Below are 17,024 nucleotides of genomic sequence, written 5' to 3' on the forward strand. Positions count from 1 at the left end.
GGTCCCAGAGAGCAGCAGCCACTGTTAGGATCCTCCCACACATCCTGGCAAAGTGCTCATCCACTGTGGCTTAACTACTTCCAATGATGGGGAGCTCACCCCCTCCCGAGCGGGGCCATTGCATATTCAGCACTAACTCAGGGGTTGTCAACCTGGGCTGCACACTGAAATTGCCTGGAGCTTTAAGAGGACTGATGCCTGGGTCCCACCTCCAGGGGCAGCCTGCACATGGATTTTAAAAACCTCCCCCAGTGATTCAAATATTCAGCCAAGCCTATGAACGCTTGCTCTCACTGGTAGGTGGTTCTGCCAAACGAAGGAGACATATTTAGATAAAAAGCGGGAAAGCTAGTAAGCATACAGACTAGTCATAGAGTTTTGAGGATAACTGGGCCTGGAGAGCTCATGTAGCTCAGCGGCCTGGCCCGGGTGTAACTGAGTGAGCTGGCAGTTGGGACGCGTGTAAGGAAGATGACACCCAGCCTCAGTGCTGCCAAGACAATGGGGAGTGGTGGGGACTGCAGCATGTAGAGGGGTGGCCAGTTTTATTGTTGTCCGGTAAGGTGGTGTCAGAGTTTCTGATTCTTTTCAAGAGTGTCAGAAATCTGGATGCTTAATGCAAATGCTCCAAATTTTTAAATGTTGGCAACTAAATTTTAAAAATTCTAAAAAAATACCGTGTGAAGCCCTGTTGGGTGAGTCAAACAGACCATGCCTGTGGGTCGGTCACCCATGGGTCTCCTGGGTTGAATTTGTTCTCTTTCAGATAACAGAGGAGGACGTGGGAGTCCAGGGTGACTTGCCTGAGAGGGGACAAAGGTCTCAGGCAGCTGGTTAGATAGTGTTTGGATGAAATGCAGCCTCTCCGTGTCTGATTCTTGGATCTTTTTTACCCCGTGGTGATTCTGGGAGAATCGGAGCTGGGAGGGAGCTAGCTGCAGCCGCTGTTGACACCATCCAGGGACACGCGAGCCACTGGCAGTGCCCCTGCATGGTTGCATCTCACTGACTGGTCACTGAGCCAGTTCAAGCCCTAACACCGGCCACATGCCATATTAGGGATATGTGGTTTGTTTGTTTTCTGATAGTGAGGCATTAGCAGGGGAAGACTTTCAGAAATGAATTTCTTTGCCGGCTATGAGGGGGAGGGAAGAATTGAATCAACAGTGAAACATCCAGGGAGCTCATAGGTGGGTCTGAGGTTACACAGACACGTGCTGTGTCCTCCCCAAAGATGTGCCTTTCCCCCATGCGTCCTCTTGGTGAACTCTCTTTTTCTTCCCTCCAAAATTAAGTATATGCATCATGTCTTCCTAGAAATGTTCTCTTTGTTCCACTGACTTAAACTGACTTAATCACTTCTACCTTATTATCATGAGCTTTGTTTCAACTTCTCCCACTGCGCTTATCAATCTGGGATGACAGTCCCTTACTGTGTGGGTTGGTCTCCCATATGAAACTGTACTGTGATCTCCCCAAGTGCAGGGGCCATGCCTTATGCTATATGTAGGGAGTTCAAAGGCACCTGGCGCAGTGCCTGGTGCAGCCAAAGCACTACGGCAGAGATAAGCATTCAACAAACACTCCATATGCTCTCCTGCATCTCCCAGCATCCCTTGTCATGGGGCTGGGGTCATGTGACCATTTCTGGCCAATAGGCTTTGACAGGAACCGAGTCCCTTCTGAGCTGACGTTGCTCAAGGGCAGGTCTTCCCGCTTCCTCTCCCCCTGCCTTGGCGAACTTCAAAGCCTCCTGTGAAAATAGCGTCAGCCTAAGATGGAAGAGTCCTCAATCCCTGAATCACTGGTTAAAGAAAGCCCCTGCCAACCTTCATTACTTTGCAAGAACGAGAAATGAGCTTCCGTTGTGCTAAACCACAAGGGTTCTGGGGTTTGTTATTGTAGTAGAGCCTCGAATTGATTATCCTGACTTCTATTGAGCTCAGCAAATGTTGGACTCACATGGAATTGAAAAATGGGAAGAAGTAGAAAAGGAGAAAGGAGGAAGCGAGCAGTGCACGCAGCTTAGTAACAGTGGCCGGCTGGGACAGGAATAGAAACGCCCAGACTCTCAGATCTGACGCCAGGCTTTTCACCCAGAGTCACTCACTGGGAAAGGTGTTAGCGGCAAATGAGGCTCCAGAACGAATTGAGAGCTCAGTGGCATGGAGGGACTCACTTATTTCCTATGCTGCCTCCATGGGTAAACAAGAACTCCTGAGAGATGTCTTACAGGGACACGGGGGCACCATTTAATGAGCAGCTTGCAACAGAGGCTGACTGAGTTATGCAGGGACAAATCACTCTCGATTTCCTTTATATCTCCTCCGTCGCTCTGGCCAATTTAGAGGCTGTGTGCCTGGCTGACGTGTCGACGGGCTCTTTCCTTAGGAGAACAGCTGGGTGTGAAAACGCTAACTAATTAATTTTGCCTTCCTAAATGAGGTTAGCTGGCTGCATCTGGGACCCTGTATTGACAATACACCTTTAATATCCTAGTCTTGAGATTTTAATTAGACGGCAAAGTCATCTCAAAGAAGGCAGTAATTATTTTTCAAATTGGTTACCCCAAATTGCCAAGACGATTAAGCACTGTATTTCATGAGCATGGACAGCAATAAATGAGGATTGCCAAAATCACCTCAAAAGCATATTCGTCTTTCTCCCTGGATGCCTGGGCTCGGTATGTGGCAAGAATGGTGGCTGCCAGTGTTGGAAAAACAGACCAAAAGGGCTTTCTCCAAGAAGCTAAAAAAGCACTTGGTGGGATATAGCTCATTTCATTCTTAAGAAGCAGGAATGCCCCCCAGGTGGTTGTCAAGGGACACTTGGTAACACTTTGTGCCAGGTCAGCAACAAAACCTGGAACAGGACTCTCTCTGGCTTTTGGTCTCCTGTCATCCACATTAGCAGCCTCATTCCTGATCTGGGGCCCTACGGCCCATTGCTGTCCTCTCCTTGGGAGCACCATTTAGGACTTTGTCATCCTGGGGGACATCTCAGCCCGAGGCTGCCCAGCTTTGCGGTAACGGAGAGCTGGGGTTGGAGTGCAGAGCTGGTCAAGCCCTGGGGATGCTCGAAGCCAGTTCCTGGTCCCCAGGCTTCCATGCTCACCCAAGCCAATGCTCTCACTCAAGCCTGCTAACCCCGTCTGACCACGCCACCAAAAACCTTGGCTCTTGGAGTCCTCAAGATATCACCCAGTGGCCTCAGCCAGGCTCGGGAAGCCCTTAAGATCTGGGCCTGAAATCTGCCACATGGAACTTACTGGTTTCTTTTCTCCCAGGACACCACTACCTCCCAAGTCTCCTGGCTGGCAACCCCTTCTTCTGATCCCAGCTTCGATGCAGGAGGGTCTTGTGTCTCGTATGTTGTTCTTTCCCTATCACAGCACTTATCATGCTACGCTGTAATTGCTTGTTTATTGCTTGTAGTCTTTCTCCTCCCTTACAATTTAAAATTCTCTGAGCAAGTAGATTGGCCTCTGTGTAACTTCAGATCCTAGCAGAGCGCAGGCACAAACTGTGTACGGCTTCATGTGTACGGCTTCACAAATCTGTATTTCATGAAGCAGCGAATGAAAACGAGCAAGCAGAGGCTCGTGGTTCCCTTTGGGGATGCTGACAGGAGAGGTGAAGGAGCCCGCCTCACTCTAAACCCTTCTAGGCAGCTGCCAGGTCTGCACATGTGAGAGGCAGGCTAACAGCATCCTAGACGGCATGCTGTCAGAAGGAAACCAGAAAACCACGGTGCTGGTTGCTCGAGCTGGTTCCCTCAGGGAGTGGAAAGACTGCTGTTCATGCACAGGTATCACCTCTGCCCCTAGAGGCCCTGCAGGGACCCAGCAAGGCCATTCCTTGGGGGCTTAAGCCTCCTGGCTGCATTGTGGAATTTCATGCCACCCCCCACTGAAAAATTATATTCAGCCTCATCCATAATTGAAGGAATCCAATTTCAAGCAACAATCAGAGGCCATTTTCCACTGGATAGGCAAAGATAACAAACGTTGATAATAACCCCATGCTGGGGAGATTATGGGAAACTAGGCATTTTCAGTAATTGTAGGTGGGAGTGGAACTTGGCAATATCTATAAAAGTTAACGAGGCATATATCCATCTCTGTTTTTAACAATGACACCTCTACAAAGCAGGCCTATAGATGTACATATGTGTGCAGGTGTCAGTACAAGACGGCTACTGTAGCCCTGGTTATACTAGCAAAAGATTGAAACACCCGCGATGCCCCCCGTGGCTTCTGCTTACTAAACTAGTCCAGACGCAGTGGGAAGCTAGGCAGCCGTGAAGGAGAACGAGGTGGTGGCTGTCCACATGGAATAATTTCCAGGATTTAGCAAGGTGGGGGTGGGGGTGAGGTTAAAACAGGCCCCCTTATACGTAAAAGGGGATTTTTCTGGAAGGAGACACTCAGAAAACCAGTTTAACAGGCTGCTTCTGAGGCGGAGGGCTCGCTTTTCGCTTTAAATCCTCTTATTACACTCCATGGATTTTTCTTTTTACTATGTGCATTGCTATGTAAAAAAAAAGAAAAATAGAATCCATAAAAAAATGACCAAATGCCAGTAGCCATCTGTGCCTCAATACCACAGACTTCCTTCCTTCCTTTTCTTCTCCATGGAACACACTTCCACACTCCGTGTCCACTGGAGGAGATGGGGACTCAGCTCCTGTGACTGGTCCAAGGGCTACGCTCTTTGTACTGTGATGGGCATGTCTGGGAAGGGACGGCTCTGACCCTCACTGGCCTCTCCCCTTAGTCTCCACATTACGGTTACTGTCTCACCCAGGCCTGCCCTCTGGCCCTCAGTTTCTACCATCCTCTGCTTTGCTGATCCATTCCTCCAGCCCTGGTGGGGATGCCCGCTGGGTCGGTGCCATCCTGGAGCCTCGGCTCAGCACTCCTAATGCCTAATTAAGTGCCAATTCACAGGCGTCCTCTGCACCAGGCCTGTGGGCTGGGCGGCGGAATGGGCCTGCTTCCCTGCCCAAGGGCCGCCCTCTCTGTGGGTCACAGCCTTGCCCGTCATCGTAATTGAATTAGAGCCATTCACTGCCAGCTGCCGACCAGTTTCCCACCCCCTGTGGCCGCACTCAGTTGCCTGGGTGTCCTCCCCCTCGGTTGCTCACTGCCCTTGCCAACAGCCAGCCAGGGCACTCTGCCACTCTGCAGGCGTGCAGAGCCAGAAGGCGCCTGGAAGAGCTGCTCAGGCTGGGGCAGGGGGTGCTCAGAGATGAAGGGCAGGCCTTCTGCTCAGGGTCTCTGTACCACACTGCCAGCTCCCTACAATGCCCAGGCCCTGTATTGTCTCAGATAGGCAAGAATCTTGAGAGAACATGGTGGTTACAGACTCTCAGCAGAGGTGCGCTGACTCAAAGAACCTGAGCGGGAAGGGCGGCCAGCTTGCCCAATCGTTAGGGGATGAATTGTGTCCCCTCCAAATTCCTATGCTGAAGTCATAACCTCCAGTACCTCAGAAAGTGACCGTATTTGAAGAGAAGGGGTCTTTGCAGAGATAATCAAGTTAAAATGAAGTCATTAAGGTGGCTCCTAATCCAGTATGACTGAAGTCCTTAAAAATAGGAAATTTGTAGAAGATGTGCATACGGGGAGAAGGCCATGTGAACATGAACATGGACAAGCTGAAGAGAGAAGCCTGAACAGTCTTCCCTGATGGGCCTCAGAAGGAACCAGCCCTGCTGACACCTTGATTTCAGACTTGTAGCCTCCAGAACTGAGACAACAGATTTCTATCGCTTAGGCCAGCCAGACTGTGGTACTCTGTCCCAGCAGCCCTACCAAACTCATACAGCAACTTAGTGTGGGTTTCCCTCTCCACGGCCCAGTGGGGGGCACTCATTGCTGCCTGAACATCCCCAAGGAGCCTGAATTCAGCACTTCCTGAGAGGCAACCAAGCTCATTTCACATGATCTTTATTTGTGGGAAGGGTCTTTCCAGTGTCCAGATGAAACCTGACTCCCTCTGGATCCTCGCCCAGCCCTAGTTCTCCACCTGGAGCCTCACCAGCTAAATCTGTGAGCCCCTCAAGGGTAGAGGCCTTGTTTTATTGATTTTTACACAGTCCTGGAGCCCTCTAGGTACCTGTGAGTATTTGCTGAAAGAAGAAAGATTGCTCTCTTGCTCCTTGGAATCTCTTCTCTCCTCAAACCTTTCGTCTTCTGAATTTCTCTGCCACTATGGTCCCTTTCTAGCCCGGTACCCAACATTGAATATGATTCTCCAACTGGGATTTTGTTGGGGAGAGGAAATCAAGGCCATTGCTGACCTCCCTGCCTCTCAAAGATGTGCTACGCCCATTGCTGCAATCTAAGATCACATATCCCCCTGAACCCACTGTTGTTTGGTACTGCTTATCCTTCTGTACAACTGTTTAGAACCTAAGTACCGGACCTTGCATTTGTCCACACTGACTTGCTTCTTCTTCGATTAGTTTATCGCGTCAGCCTGTCGAAAGAGATTTTTATTCAGTTCTGAAGCCCTGCTGGACCCTGCACCCTACAAGTCCCAGTGGCGCCACAGAGGGAGAGGACCATCGGCAGAAATCCATTCCAAGGCCCCAACCCATCTCTTCCCCTTGCTAAAAGCAGAGTCTCCCACTCCACCCGCCTATCCTGCAGTATTTCCTCTGGGGAGTTCCTTCAGAGGAAGATGTTACCATCTCAGGATTAACAGCCTGTTTGTTTAAAGGGCTTGTTACTGGTGCCTAATGCTATTTTGACAGATAAAAGTGAGTCAATTATAGCTGGAAATAGCTCTGGCTGCATACATTTCTTCCAGGTGGCTGCCCATTCCCCATCAAGGGACCTTTTCTCTCTTTATCAAAGGGCAGCCTTTCTCTTTCTCTTATCCCCTCTGACCCCCAAACTGTGTACAGTTTCCTCCTTCCAGGAAGAAACATCTAAGGAATGACTCCTAAATCTGTGAGGTGGGGGTTACCACAGCAGCCCCACTCTGTGACAGGGATGAAGTAAAGGATGCTGAAGGGAGTCCTGACAGGTCAAACTCAGGATGAGGGGTGTGGCCTCGGTGAGGCCTGCGTCAGCCACAGGTGTGGCTGCCTTTTATTGAATGTATCTCTAGGTCTTTCTTCCTGGCAATGGGTTTCTATATGCATACCTACCTTAATGAGGCCAGGGCTGGTCACAGGCTTGAGTGCCATCTTTATGAGGACCAGAGTCATTTGTGGGCTCCCCAGGGTCACACCGAATTATGCTAAGACCCCAGTAAAGAGCATGCCAGTGTCCCTTGGTCAGTGGGGAGGATGTGGAATGGTCTCTCATGGTCCTGGAGCAGGTCTATGAACTGCCATGTGGTTGGATGGGAGATTGGTTGCAGGGTATGACCCCAACCTGGGAGGTCAGGAGTGGACGGGGTATATTTGTAACAGGAATCTAAAACTTACTAGAAGGAACTTGTCCAAGAAGGAAGTCTCTCCCCCAACATCTCAAACATGCATGGGCTTTTCCTAGGTGCTTTTATCACAGAAAATGGCACCACTGTCCCTCCATTTGCTCAAGCTCTAATCCTAACCATCACCCTGAGCTTTTCTCTGTCTCTCACCCCATGAGGTTCTTCAATAGAATCTATCAGCCAACCCTGCTGCCTTTACTCCAAATTTTATAGCAAATCTGACAAAACTATTTCATATCCACTACCACTGTCCTAGTCTAAGCCAGATGTATTTCCTACCTGGACTATTGCAACAGCCCTCCAGCAGATAGTCCCACTTCCATTCATGCTCCCTTATGGTTTATTCTCAACATAGGTCCCCAGGCAGGCACTACCAGTTTGCCAAAATTGCCGTGCCAGATGAAACCCACTTGCCAACCCCCTCTCTTCTCACCAGAAAGGGAGGCTCAGAAAGATCAGGTGACTTACAGAGGTCATACAACTAGTGATGGTAGAGCCGGGATGGAAAGGCACCTGGGAAAGGAATATTGCCTACCGGGGACCTTCTCACCTGGTGACAGCCCCCTTCCCCCGAAAGGGGGCACTTACCCGCGGACGGCGTGCAGCAGGCGCAGAGAGGGGTATGCAGTACGCACGTTGACGCGGTGCTTCAGGATGAGCTCGTTGACCCACTCGACGCGCTCCTTGCCACCCCTGGCCATGAACGCAGGGATCCACAGAATGCTGCCATTGAGGCTGTGCAGCCGCAGCAGCAGCTTCTCCCGCCATGTGGCATTGACCAGGTCTTCAAAGGCCCGCTGGATGACTGAAGGGTTCATGGTCACCAGATCTGTCTTGAGCCCCACATCCCGGGCGTACTCCTGCACGGGGGCCAGGTTGCACCTGCCAGAGAGAAAAAGGCGACATGGTCCTTGGGGGAAAGCTCAGACACTGCTGCTTATGTTTCACGTTATCCATCCTTTGCCTCTCTTTGCTTCCCCCTCCTCCCAAAACAAACACTGAGGGCATCTTCCTGCTCTCACTGGCCTCTCCTGCCATCCCTTCTTCTCCTGCCAGTCATATTTACTGGGCTCTTAGCACATACGGAGAGCTTTTTTGCACCCTGGGCATGTCAAATGCCTGCCTTCTGGAATTTGGTATCTAATAGAAGAGGAAAGAAGCAAGTAAGCCAGCTCTCAGCCCACAAGATGACCATGCTATTGGTAGGAGTGACCTGGCCACATTAGGTGACAGCGTGAGGGCTCTGACGGCACACCCCTAGGTTCAGATTCATCCCCGATACTTTCTGTCTGTGTGATTCTTGGCAACGTCTCTGTCCTTCCCAAGAGCTTCCCCATGGCTACGGGATATCTACAACAGTGTCTTTAGCTTTGACGGAGATCACAACAGCACCCCTCCCAGAAATTAAAGGGGGTGACTACACATCCAGTCCCGAACACTGCTGGAGCACAGTTAGGGCTCAATAAATGTTACTACAGTCATCATTATTATGGGGAGGAGAAGCATCAGGTGGTCTTCCTGGAGGTGGTGAGTGAAGTCTAGAAGGATGGGTGAGCAGAAATCCATTTGTGGAAAAGGCACATGAGGATAGCATGTCTCCAGCTTGTCAGATCAGAAGAATCACTTCAGGCCCTTGTCAAAAATACAGATTCTCCAGGCCTGTCACCTAGAGATTCAACAGATGGGCCTAGGAACTGATATTTGTTTTTACAAGTTCTTGAGGTAAGTCTTGTAACCAGGCAGTTTAGGAAGCATCATACTGTAGTGTTTGAGGCACAAGAAACATGCACAGAGGTGGGAGACACTGTAGGTGTTCAGGGGAAGGCAAGTGATTTGGTCTGACTGGAGCCTATGTGTGGAGGCGATGGGCAGGAGAGGCAAGCAGGGTGAGTGTCAAAGGGCCTGTGTGTCAGTGATGTGGCTCCAAAGGCAGTAGGGAGCCACTGGAGGTCCTTGAGCAGGACAGTGACATGAGCAGATCTGCATGTTGGGCAACAATAAGATGAAGTTGTGGTATGTATCGGCAGAGATGGAAGTAGATATCGAAGCGCAAGCCTGTCGGTGAGGAGAGGCAGCTTGCACCCATGGCCTGACCCTGGCCCGAACTGGACTTGCCACCTCTAACTCTTTGTACCTCAGTTTCCTCATTACAAAAGCCGGGACAAAATTATACATTCCTGATAGGGTTGTAGTGAGAATGAAGTGAGTTAACAAACATGACGCGTGTGGATTTGCACCTGGTACATGCTAAGTGCCTAGTCCTGTGAAGCAAAGATGGTGATTTGTCTGTGAAAGGGCATTTGTTCATAGGATTGACCCTATGAAAGGTGTGTGTGTGTGTGTGTGTGTGTGTGCGTGTGCGCGCGCACGCGTGCGCCTAATGAAGTTTTAATCCCCAAACATCTGGGAATTGACTCTGCACATATATGACCCTGAGTTAGGCAGTCTCCTCAACTTGGCGTTGCAGGCTCATGGGGGGACCCTGTGGGGAGTAGACATACTGTCCGGCCTCACTTCCCAGCAGCACCTTATATATGTAGCCAAGCAGTGACCTCCATGATCCATGAAGTGACCTCCACGATCCATGAATCTACCTTCTTGCTTCCACACCCTCCTCATGCTCTGTCCTTCTCATCACGTCATTGCCAAAGTCAGCTTACTCGAATGGCGCTTCTCCCTGAAGCCCTCCCTGAACTCCCCCGGGGGCTGCGTGTCTTTTGCAAGCTCATTGCGTTTTGCACACAGTATGTCCTACGACGATTCACATGCAGTTTTCTGAGATGGGGGTGAGATATTACGTGTCTCCCACACAGAGAAGGGGCCCAGTAAACACAGAGTGAGGCGAGCTCAGTGAAGGCTTGGATTGACCGAGACTGGGAACATCCTATCAGGACCTTTCTGGGCTCTGTTATCCCAGCAGAGCCTTTCAGAGCTGCCCCTGTGTGCCGGGCCCCGCGTGGACTGGAGTCCGGAGGTGGACACAACCACTTTGCTTTGCAAGGGTGAGGTGGGTAGAGTGGGGACATGGGGTCCACAGAGAACTACAGAAAGGCAAATGGTACAGGAGAGGTGGTGCCAAATTGTGGGGTGACCTCCATACACCCTCGGGAAGGACAGGGAAGGGAACAAACACTTCATGTGCCCTGTTGTAGAGACACTGTCCCGAGCACACCCATGCATTCCATCTCATGCAGCGCTCACAGCATCATGCTCAATTTACTCTCTGAAGTTTTTGTCTCTAGGAACGCCCCCCCCCCAGTTGGAGGGCTTGGATGATCCCTCAGTTAGGAGGACCCCAGAAAAGTGGGCCCGGTGGGGCAGAGGAGCCAGGGCTGTCAGTTAGCATGAAACGTGAGGTCTGCACACAGTAGGGCCATGGAATATTATCCTAAAACCCCACTCAAGTCAACTCTACAGGTATGTAGGTCTGGGAGGGCCAGACCTCAAGGCCCAAGGGCAATTGCACATTGTTCTGAGGAACTCTCTCTTGGCATGTCAGGTCCTTCTTTTCTAAGTATGTGGACATGACCCCTGCAGAGAGGCAAAATATGCTGTGGCCACGCCTCTCAAAGTAGGCTTCCCACACCAGCAGCCAGGGCCTTAGACATGCAGGGTCTCAGGCCCCACTCCAGACCTGAAGACTCTGTATTTTAATAAACTCTGGTAGTTTATATGCTCATTAAAGTTTTTGAGGCACTGGGCTAGAGCACAGATAGTATACACAGCGGAAGGGCCTCAAAGACAGCCAGTCCAACCCGCCGATTTTACAGATGATGAAATCGAGGCCCAGAAAGGGGAGTGACACATGCCAAGTCACATGGCAATAGGCCCCAGAGCCAAGAGTAGACTCTGGACACCACGCTGCTTGCCTTGCTGTGTTAAGTGTCCAAAAAGGAAAGTGTCAGCCAGAATCTGCTGTTGACTATGGAAATTCCTGGAGCAGGACCAGATAGACCATGGAAAGCTTGCTGATTATGTGTATGACACCAGGTCAGAAGGGCCACCCCTCGATGGCTGCCTGGCACCCCGGGAGGTGATCTGACCCCATCTCGAGGTGGCTTTTACCTTCCTTCCTAACCTTTAACCTTTCATGCGCACCCCACCCCACCCTCAGCCCTTCTCTGGATTCCAATTAGACAAACCTGCCGCACCTTCTACCCCACCCCCCTCTGTCCCCCAATCCTTAGACTGAAGGGCTTTGGGAAACGGGAGCTGAGTCACTGGCTAGGCCAGGCACAGACAGACCCTGGCATAAGATGACAAAACTAAAACAAGTGTGGCTGCCAGGCTGCAGTGGCTCGTTCATTGCAGTGACATAGGAGTAAACACACTGTTTAGTCCCACGTCCTGAGGTTCAGGGAGCTCTAGGATAAGGCCACTTCCCAAAGCCCCAGGACAAGACTCTCTTTGCATCACACAGTCCCAGCAGAAACGTGAGATGCGGTGTTCGGTTCTGCCGGGGCTGGGACGCTGTTGGGGATGAAACTCGAGGCTCTGTATGCCCTACTTTTGACAAGGGGACAGCAAGGCCTTGTTTCTGCGTCTGTCTGGGTTCGGGGGGGGGGGTCAGGTGTCAGGCCCCTGGGTAACTGCGTCCAAGTGTGTCCCGGGGGACTGAAAAATGAGATGATATTTCAGCGAGAAGGAGAGTCACACACAAACCCCAAGTTTCTCTGTTGCGCTCTCACTTCCCAGATTTTGACTCCGGGATATAAAGTTACTAGTAGAGTATAACCTTCCAGAACACTTAAAAGAGTTTTGTAAACTCTCTGGCCAGCCCAGGAGATTTTCTTACTAACCTTTTCTCATAGCAGGCTTTATCTAGGGGTCGGTGAACTTTTTCTGTAAAGGGTCAGATAATAAATATTTTAGGCTGTGTGGACTACTTAGGCTCTGTGGCAACTCTTCTACTCTGCCCAACTACTCAACTCGACATGGTAGTCACAAAGCAGTCACTGATTATATGAAAATGAATGGGTGTGGCTGTGTGCCAGTAAAACTTTATTGACAAAAACAGGCTGTGGGCTATAGTCTATCCACCTGTGCACCAGACTAGCAATTCTCAACCTGAGCTATGCACCAGAATGACCTGGCTCCCTGGGTCACATGCCCCCTAACCCTCAGATTGATTTGATTAATCTGGGTTGCACTCTGGACACTGGGACTTTTAGAAGCTCCCCAGGTGATTCTAATGTGCTGTGAAGGTTGAAAATGGGGACTAACCCAACCAGTATGTCTTGTTTCATTGGGACAACTGGCAATGCTCAACTTAACTCTGCCTGCTGCCTCGGACCCAGAGTCCCTGCTGTGGTTACCTTATGACAAAGCTGTGCGTGTCGATTTCCTGCCCACAGCCGCTGTTCAGCAAGACCCCTGAATTGCCCACGATGGCGCAAGTCCGGAAGTGCTTGTTCTTCAGTGGGGAGGTCCTAGGGAGGAGCTCGTAGAGGTTCTGGGAGACGTTCATTGTGCTGTCTCGGTCGAAGATGTAATGAATAATGTCTCCAGGCTTCAGGGTCCCCTTGAGGACCGAAATGTCCTTCTCGGCATCCAAGAACTTCAAGATTTGTTTCCTACAAAAACCAAACACACATGAGGATAAGTCTGCCTGTTGCCAGCTGCCCTTTGCCAACCCAGCTTTTCCTGTCATAGGTCCCCCTGCAGGGCTGCCGGAGGCCAGCACGTAACTGGAGCTAAGTGTTCAGATGCCATCCGAGGTTCCAGGCAGGGACTGTCAGAAATGGCCACCAGGCAACTATGGTGGTGGCCAGTCTGGTTGCCTTCTTCCTCTGGGATATGTAAACTGCCCTGGGTAATGACTTCATTAGGACAGGAAGTGGGCTCGTCACAGAGGGCCCTGGAAGGCAGGGTGACTCACCATCCTGGGTTTCTCAGGACCACCTGGTTTTAGCATCTCCCAGGAAACCCCTCCGTCTTGGGCAAACCCAGACAGTGGTCACCCTCCATCACTCTCCCCTCTCTTAGCGGGATTCAGAGCCATCATCTGACGGGGAGTCCTGAACTAGGAACAGGAAACCAGGATGACACGTGCTCCTCATTCCTCACTGGTCTGTTTTCTTCCATGGACGCCGCCTCTGGGCACAGGGGCCTCACGGGGTGAATGAGAGTGCGGGTACCGTGAGGTGTGTCAACCACTCTACCTTTGAGAGACCGAGTCCCTGAGCTGGTCTGTTTTGTGGAATGTGTTCTCCCGGCCCCCTAATCGCTGTCTGCTTTGGGGTTTGTAAATAGTGATGTCTCTCTGGCCCCACAGAGCCTGGTTCCTTTGTGTTGTTTCAAAACATAGGTCAAAAGGCAGCTCTTTAGGCTCTAGAGTGACTTTGACTTAGGGGGAATGTTCTAGAACCATCTAGCAAAGCACACAGAGGGGATGGGGGATAGTCCCATTCCTATAGTCCTTAGCAGTCAACAGGGGAGTTGTACTCACGCCACACAGGCCTGGCCCCCAGGAATCTGAAGATCCTAGCTGGGGGTTTTTACTTAAAGAACTTTCTAAGTCAACCACAAGATCTTCAGAAGTAATTCAAGTCAGAGGGAGAAAGAAATTTGGTATCCAGGTCAGCTGAAATGAATTTCATTTTCTGCAGTGAGCCCCCATCTAAAACAGATCTGATGACGCCAGTCTGCCTTTCTGGAGAGCCCGAGAGGGACAGGAGCATCTTCACACACTTTGCAAATGAGAGAATTTGCAATCCAGTTGCTCCATTGTACAGATGGTAACACTGCTGCTGAGTGCCGGTGGGATTTGAGATGGTCACAGTCTGTGGTGTAGCTTAGTAGGAGCCATATTAAAAGAATTCAGAATTTCCAGGCTAACTCTGAGAAACCCTGACTCTTGAGAGCGGGCCAGGGTTTTTCAGCACATTTTCAGAAGCCCCACCGGTGACACTAACGGGTGTCCAGGTTTGGGAGCCTCTGGTGTAGATGAGGGGCAGCTATTAGAAGGCTCGGCAGGGCACCATACTCTTCTCCCATCCGTCTTATCAATAACCTGGATCCCCTGCTATCATGTTGGGGAAGCCCTGTGTTGCCTCTGATGGAAAACAGAGGCATTTAATTGCTGCACTTTACCAAGTATTATATAATCTGACAAGCTAACAGAGTTTGGCCATTGCTAAAACCTTTGCAGTGACTCACCCCAAAGTATTTAAAAGCAAAGAGAGCCCCCAGAAAGACCATCAATAAACACCTCTGTGTGTGGATTAACTTCTAACTAACGATGAAGAATTGCTGTCAGTTATTAAACATCACTCCAAATCATTTGCAGAATCTTTTATTATGAATACTTTAGGTGGTTCACTGAAAGAAGTTGAAGGGAATGCTTTCCACCCCCTGACTGATGCCCAGGTGGCTGTGTATTCGCAGGTGTCCCACAAAAGCCACAGTCTGGTCTCTTCTGAAAGAGGGGTGTGTGTGTCCATTTCTCCAACCAATGGCAGGAGAAAGGGCAGTAGGGACTGCATGTAGGCTGGTGGAGGATTTTATTCACAGCTGGTGTAGAGGGATGCATAGTGCCCCCCCACCCCCCAAGAAGATATATATATGTATACCTCCTAACCCTTGGAACCCGTGATGTGGCTTTATTTGGAAAAAGCATCTTTGCAGGTGTTATTCAATTAAGGGTCTTGAGGCGAGATCATCCTGTATTACCTGGGTGGGCCCCAATTCTTACAAGGACTTTATAAGAGACAGGAAAGGGGAATATACAGACATGGAGGAGAAGGCCATGTGACCGCAGAGGCAGAGACTGGAGTGATACGGCCACAAGGCAAGGCTATCCAGAGCCCCCTGAAGCTGGAAGGGACAAGGAAGGATTCCCCCTAGAGCCTTCAGAGGGAGTGCTTAGAAATCTGGTCCCCAGAACTGAGAGAGAACACATTTGTTGTTTAAGCCACTAAGCTGGTGGGGAGTTGTTAGGGCAGCCCCAGGAAACTCTGGCAGGTATTCTCACTGATTCCACAGTGACACTGATCCAAGGGTCAGTCATGTTGACCTGCAGCTGTTAGGGCAGCATGACCAGGGTGGAGGGTCCACCAAGGGGGCCTCAGAAGAGGCACTAAGTGAGAGGTGGCAGAATGGTGGTGACAGTTTGTTCAGATGGTCTCAGCTGCCAGATCTGGGGATCTCCTCCCTTTCTGTCCCCCACACCCGCTCATGTCCCCAAAATAAGCCTAGAGAACTAGGGGGTGGGAGCATTTCCATTTTCATCATGAGCCTACCTGGAAGGGACACCTCCCAGCTCTGTGTGGTGACACTTTTGGTAGCTGTGGTCAAGGTTGGTCACTGTGCCCTTGGCCCCCGTTCTCTGCTGCCTCTCCATGGTGATGGCCTGGGAATACGGGCTGCAATAACCAAGCCTCTCCCCATCTGTCCTGGCTACCGCACCAACTTAATCACCCTTGTTCCCTACCTCTTGCTTCGTGCTCCAGCAGCACTGACCACAAACAGCAAATTTCAGGCTGCGTGCAAGTAGCACGTAGCTCGGTAAGCCTGGAGATCTCCTAATCATCCTTCAACACCCATTGCTCCTTTCCTGGCCAGCCCTCGTGGTCCCCTTACAAAGCGAAGTACTCTCCTCAGTTGATCACTTTATCCCCACTCATTTCTAAGATGCAGTACTGCCTAGTGTGTATATCCCACTGCACTGGCCTCTCTTTGCTTATATTGTGACACACCTGATTCATGTCTGCACCGGGGGTCCCAGCCCCATGCCTAGAAATGAATGGTTGGATGATACCGAACAGCCTTTGCTGGGTCAGTGACAGCTCTATCAAAGGAAACTGGCCCAAGTGCCAAAGTTGAAATTCTTACTCCGCAGTTCCCCATTCCAGCCAGCCAACAATAGCTGAGAGCTCTCCCTTTGCCATCATCAGGTGTCATGCCAGCTCCTGGGCCACCGGATGCCCAGCTATGGCTCTTAATTTTCAGGTTGTCAGGGAAGGGCAGCCTACTCAAGCTGTAAGGACTGGGGGTAGGGGAGCAACTCTCCAAAGACTCTCCAAATGGGGAGGGGGGGGGGCTGACACCACAGAAAGGAGACACAGATGCCAAGCAGGCCCAAGCAGGGAACCTCTCCTAACTTCCCTGGTCCTCTGAGAGATGCCACCTGTGGCCTCCACCCCACAGGCTCTCGCTGCTTCTGAGCTGAGAGCCTCACTGCTTCCGACCCCAGGACCTCAGCAGGGCGCTCCTGCCCACCTCCCCGGCCCAGTCCCTGCACACACATGCTGGGCCGCTGGGCCTGCCGTGGGCTTTTATTTCCAATTGACTGCTTCCTGAGGAAACCTGTCTCGGTGGGTGGTAGGCATTGTATTTCTATCCTGCCTTGCTTAGATGATAGAGAGCGGCAGTTTGCGGGCTTGTGCTGGGGAAGGCCAAGCCCGTCTCTCGTCCTAGAGGTAATTACCACTACCTGATCCTCAGGGAGAGCGTCTGGTTGTGCCTCCACTTGGCCGAGGCTGGCTGGATGTTGTGCTTGATGCTGTCATTACTTCTGTCAACAACAGCTGGTGACGAGGAGCCATTTATTACGACTTCAGCTCTGGAAGGGGGGGG

General features: G+C 50.9%; 1 protein-coding gene across 1 annotated transcript in view; it reads right to left on the reverse strand.

Annotated features, from left to right (window-relative positions):
- The window catches only part of ST8SIA2 (ST8 alpha-N-acetyl-neuraminide alpha-2,8-sialyltransferase 2), a 74,309-nt gene that overhangs the window by 5,164 nt on the left and 52,121 nt on the right, over window positions 1-17,024 (reverse strand). Inside the window, exons 3-5 of the mRNA XM_019666456.1 lie at window positions 16,882-17,010; window positions 12,764-13,021; window positions 8,037-8,330 (exon numbers count right to left, since the gene is read on the reverse strand). Of these exons, the coding sequence (XP_019522001.1) occupies window positions 8,037-8,330; window positions 12,764-13,021; window positions 16,882-17,010 (681 nt within the window). The remainder of the gene's footprint in view (window positions 1-8,036; window positions 8,331-12,763; window positions 13,022-16,881; window positions 17,011-17,024) is intronic.

This window comes from Hipposideros armiger, unplaced genomic scaffold, assembly GCF_001890085.2.
Source record: "Hipposideros armiger isolate ML-2016 unplaced genomic scaffold, ASM189008v1 scaffold_471, whole genome shotgun sequence".
Classification (NCBI taxonomy): Eukaryota; Metazoa; Chordata; class Mammalia; order Chiroptera; family Hipposideridae; genus Hipposideros; species Hipposideros armiger.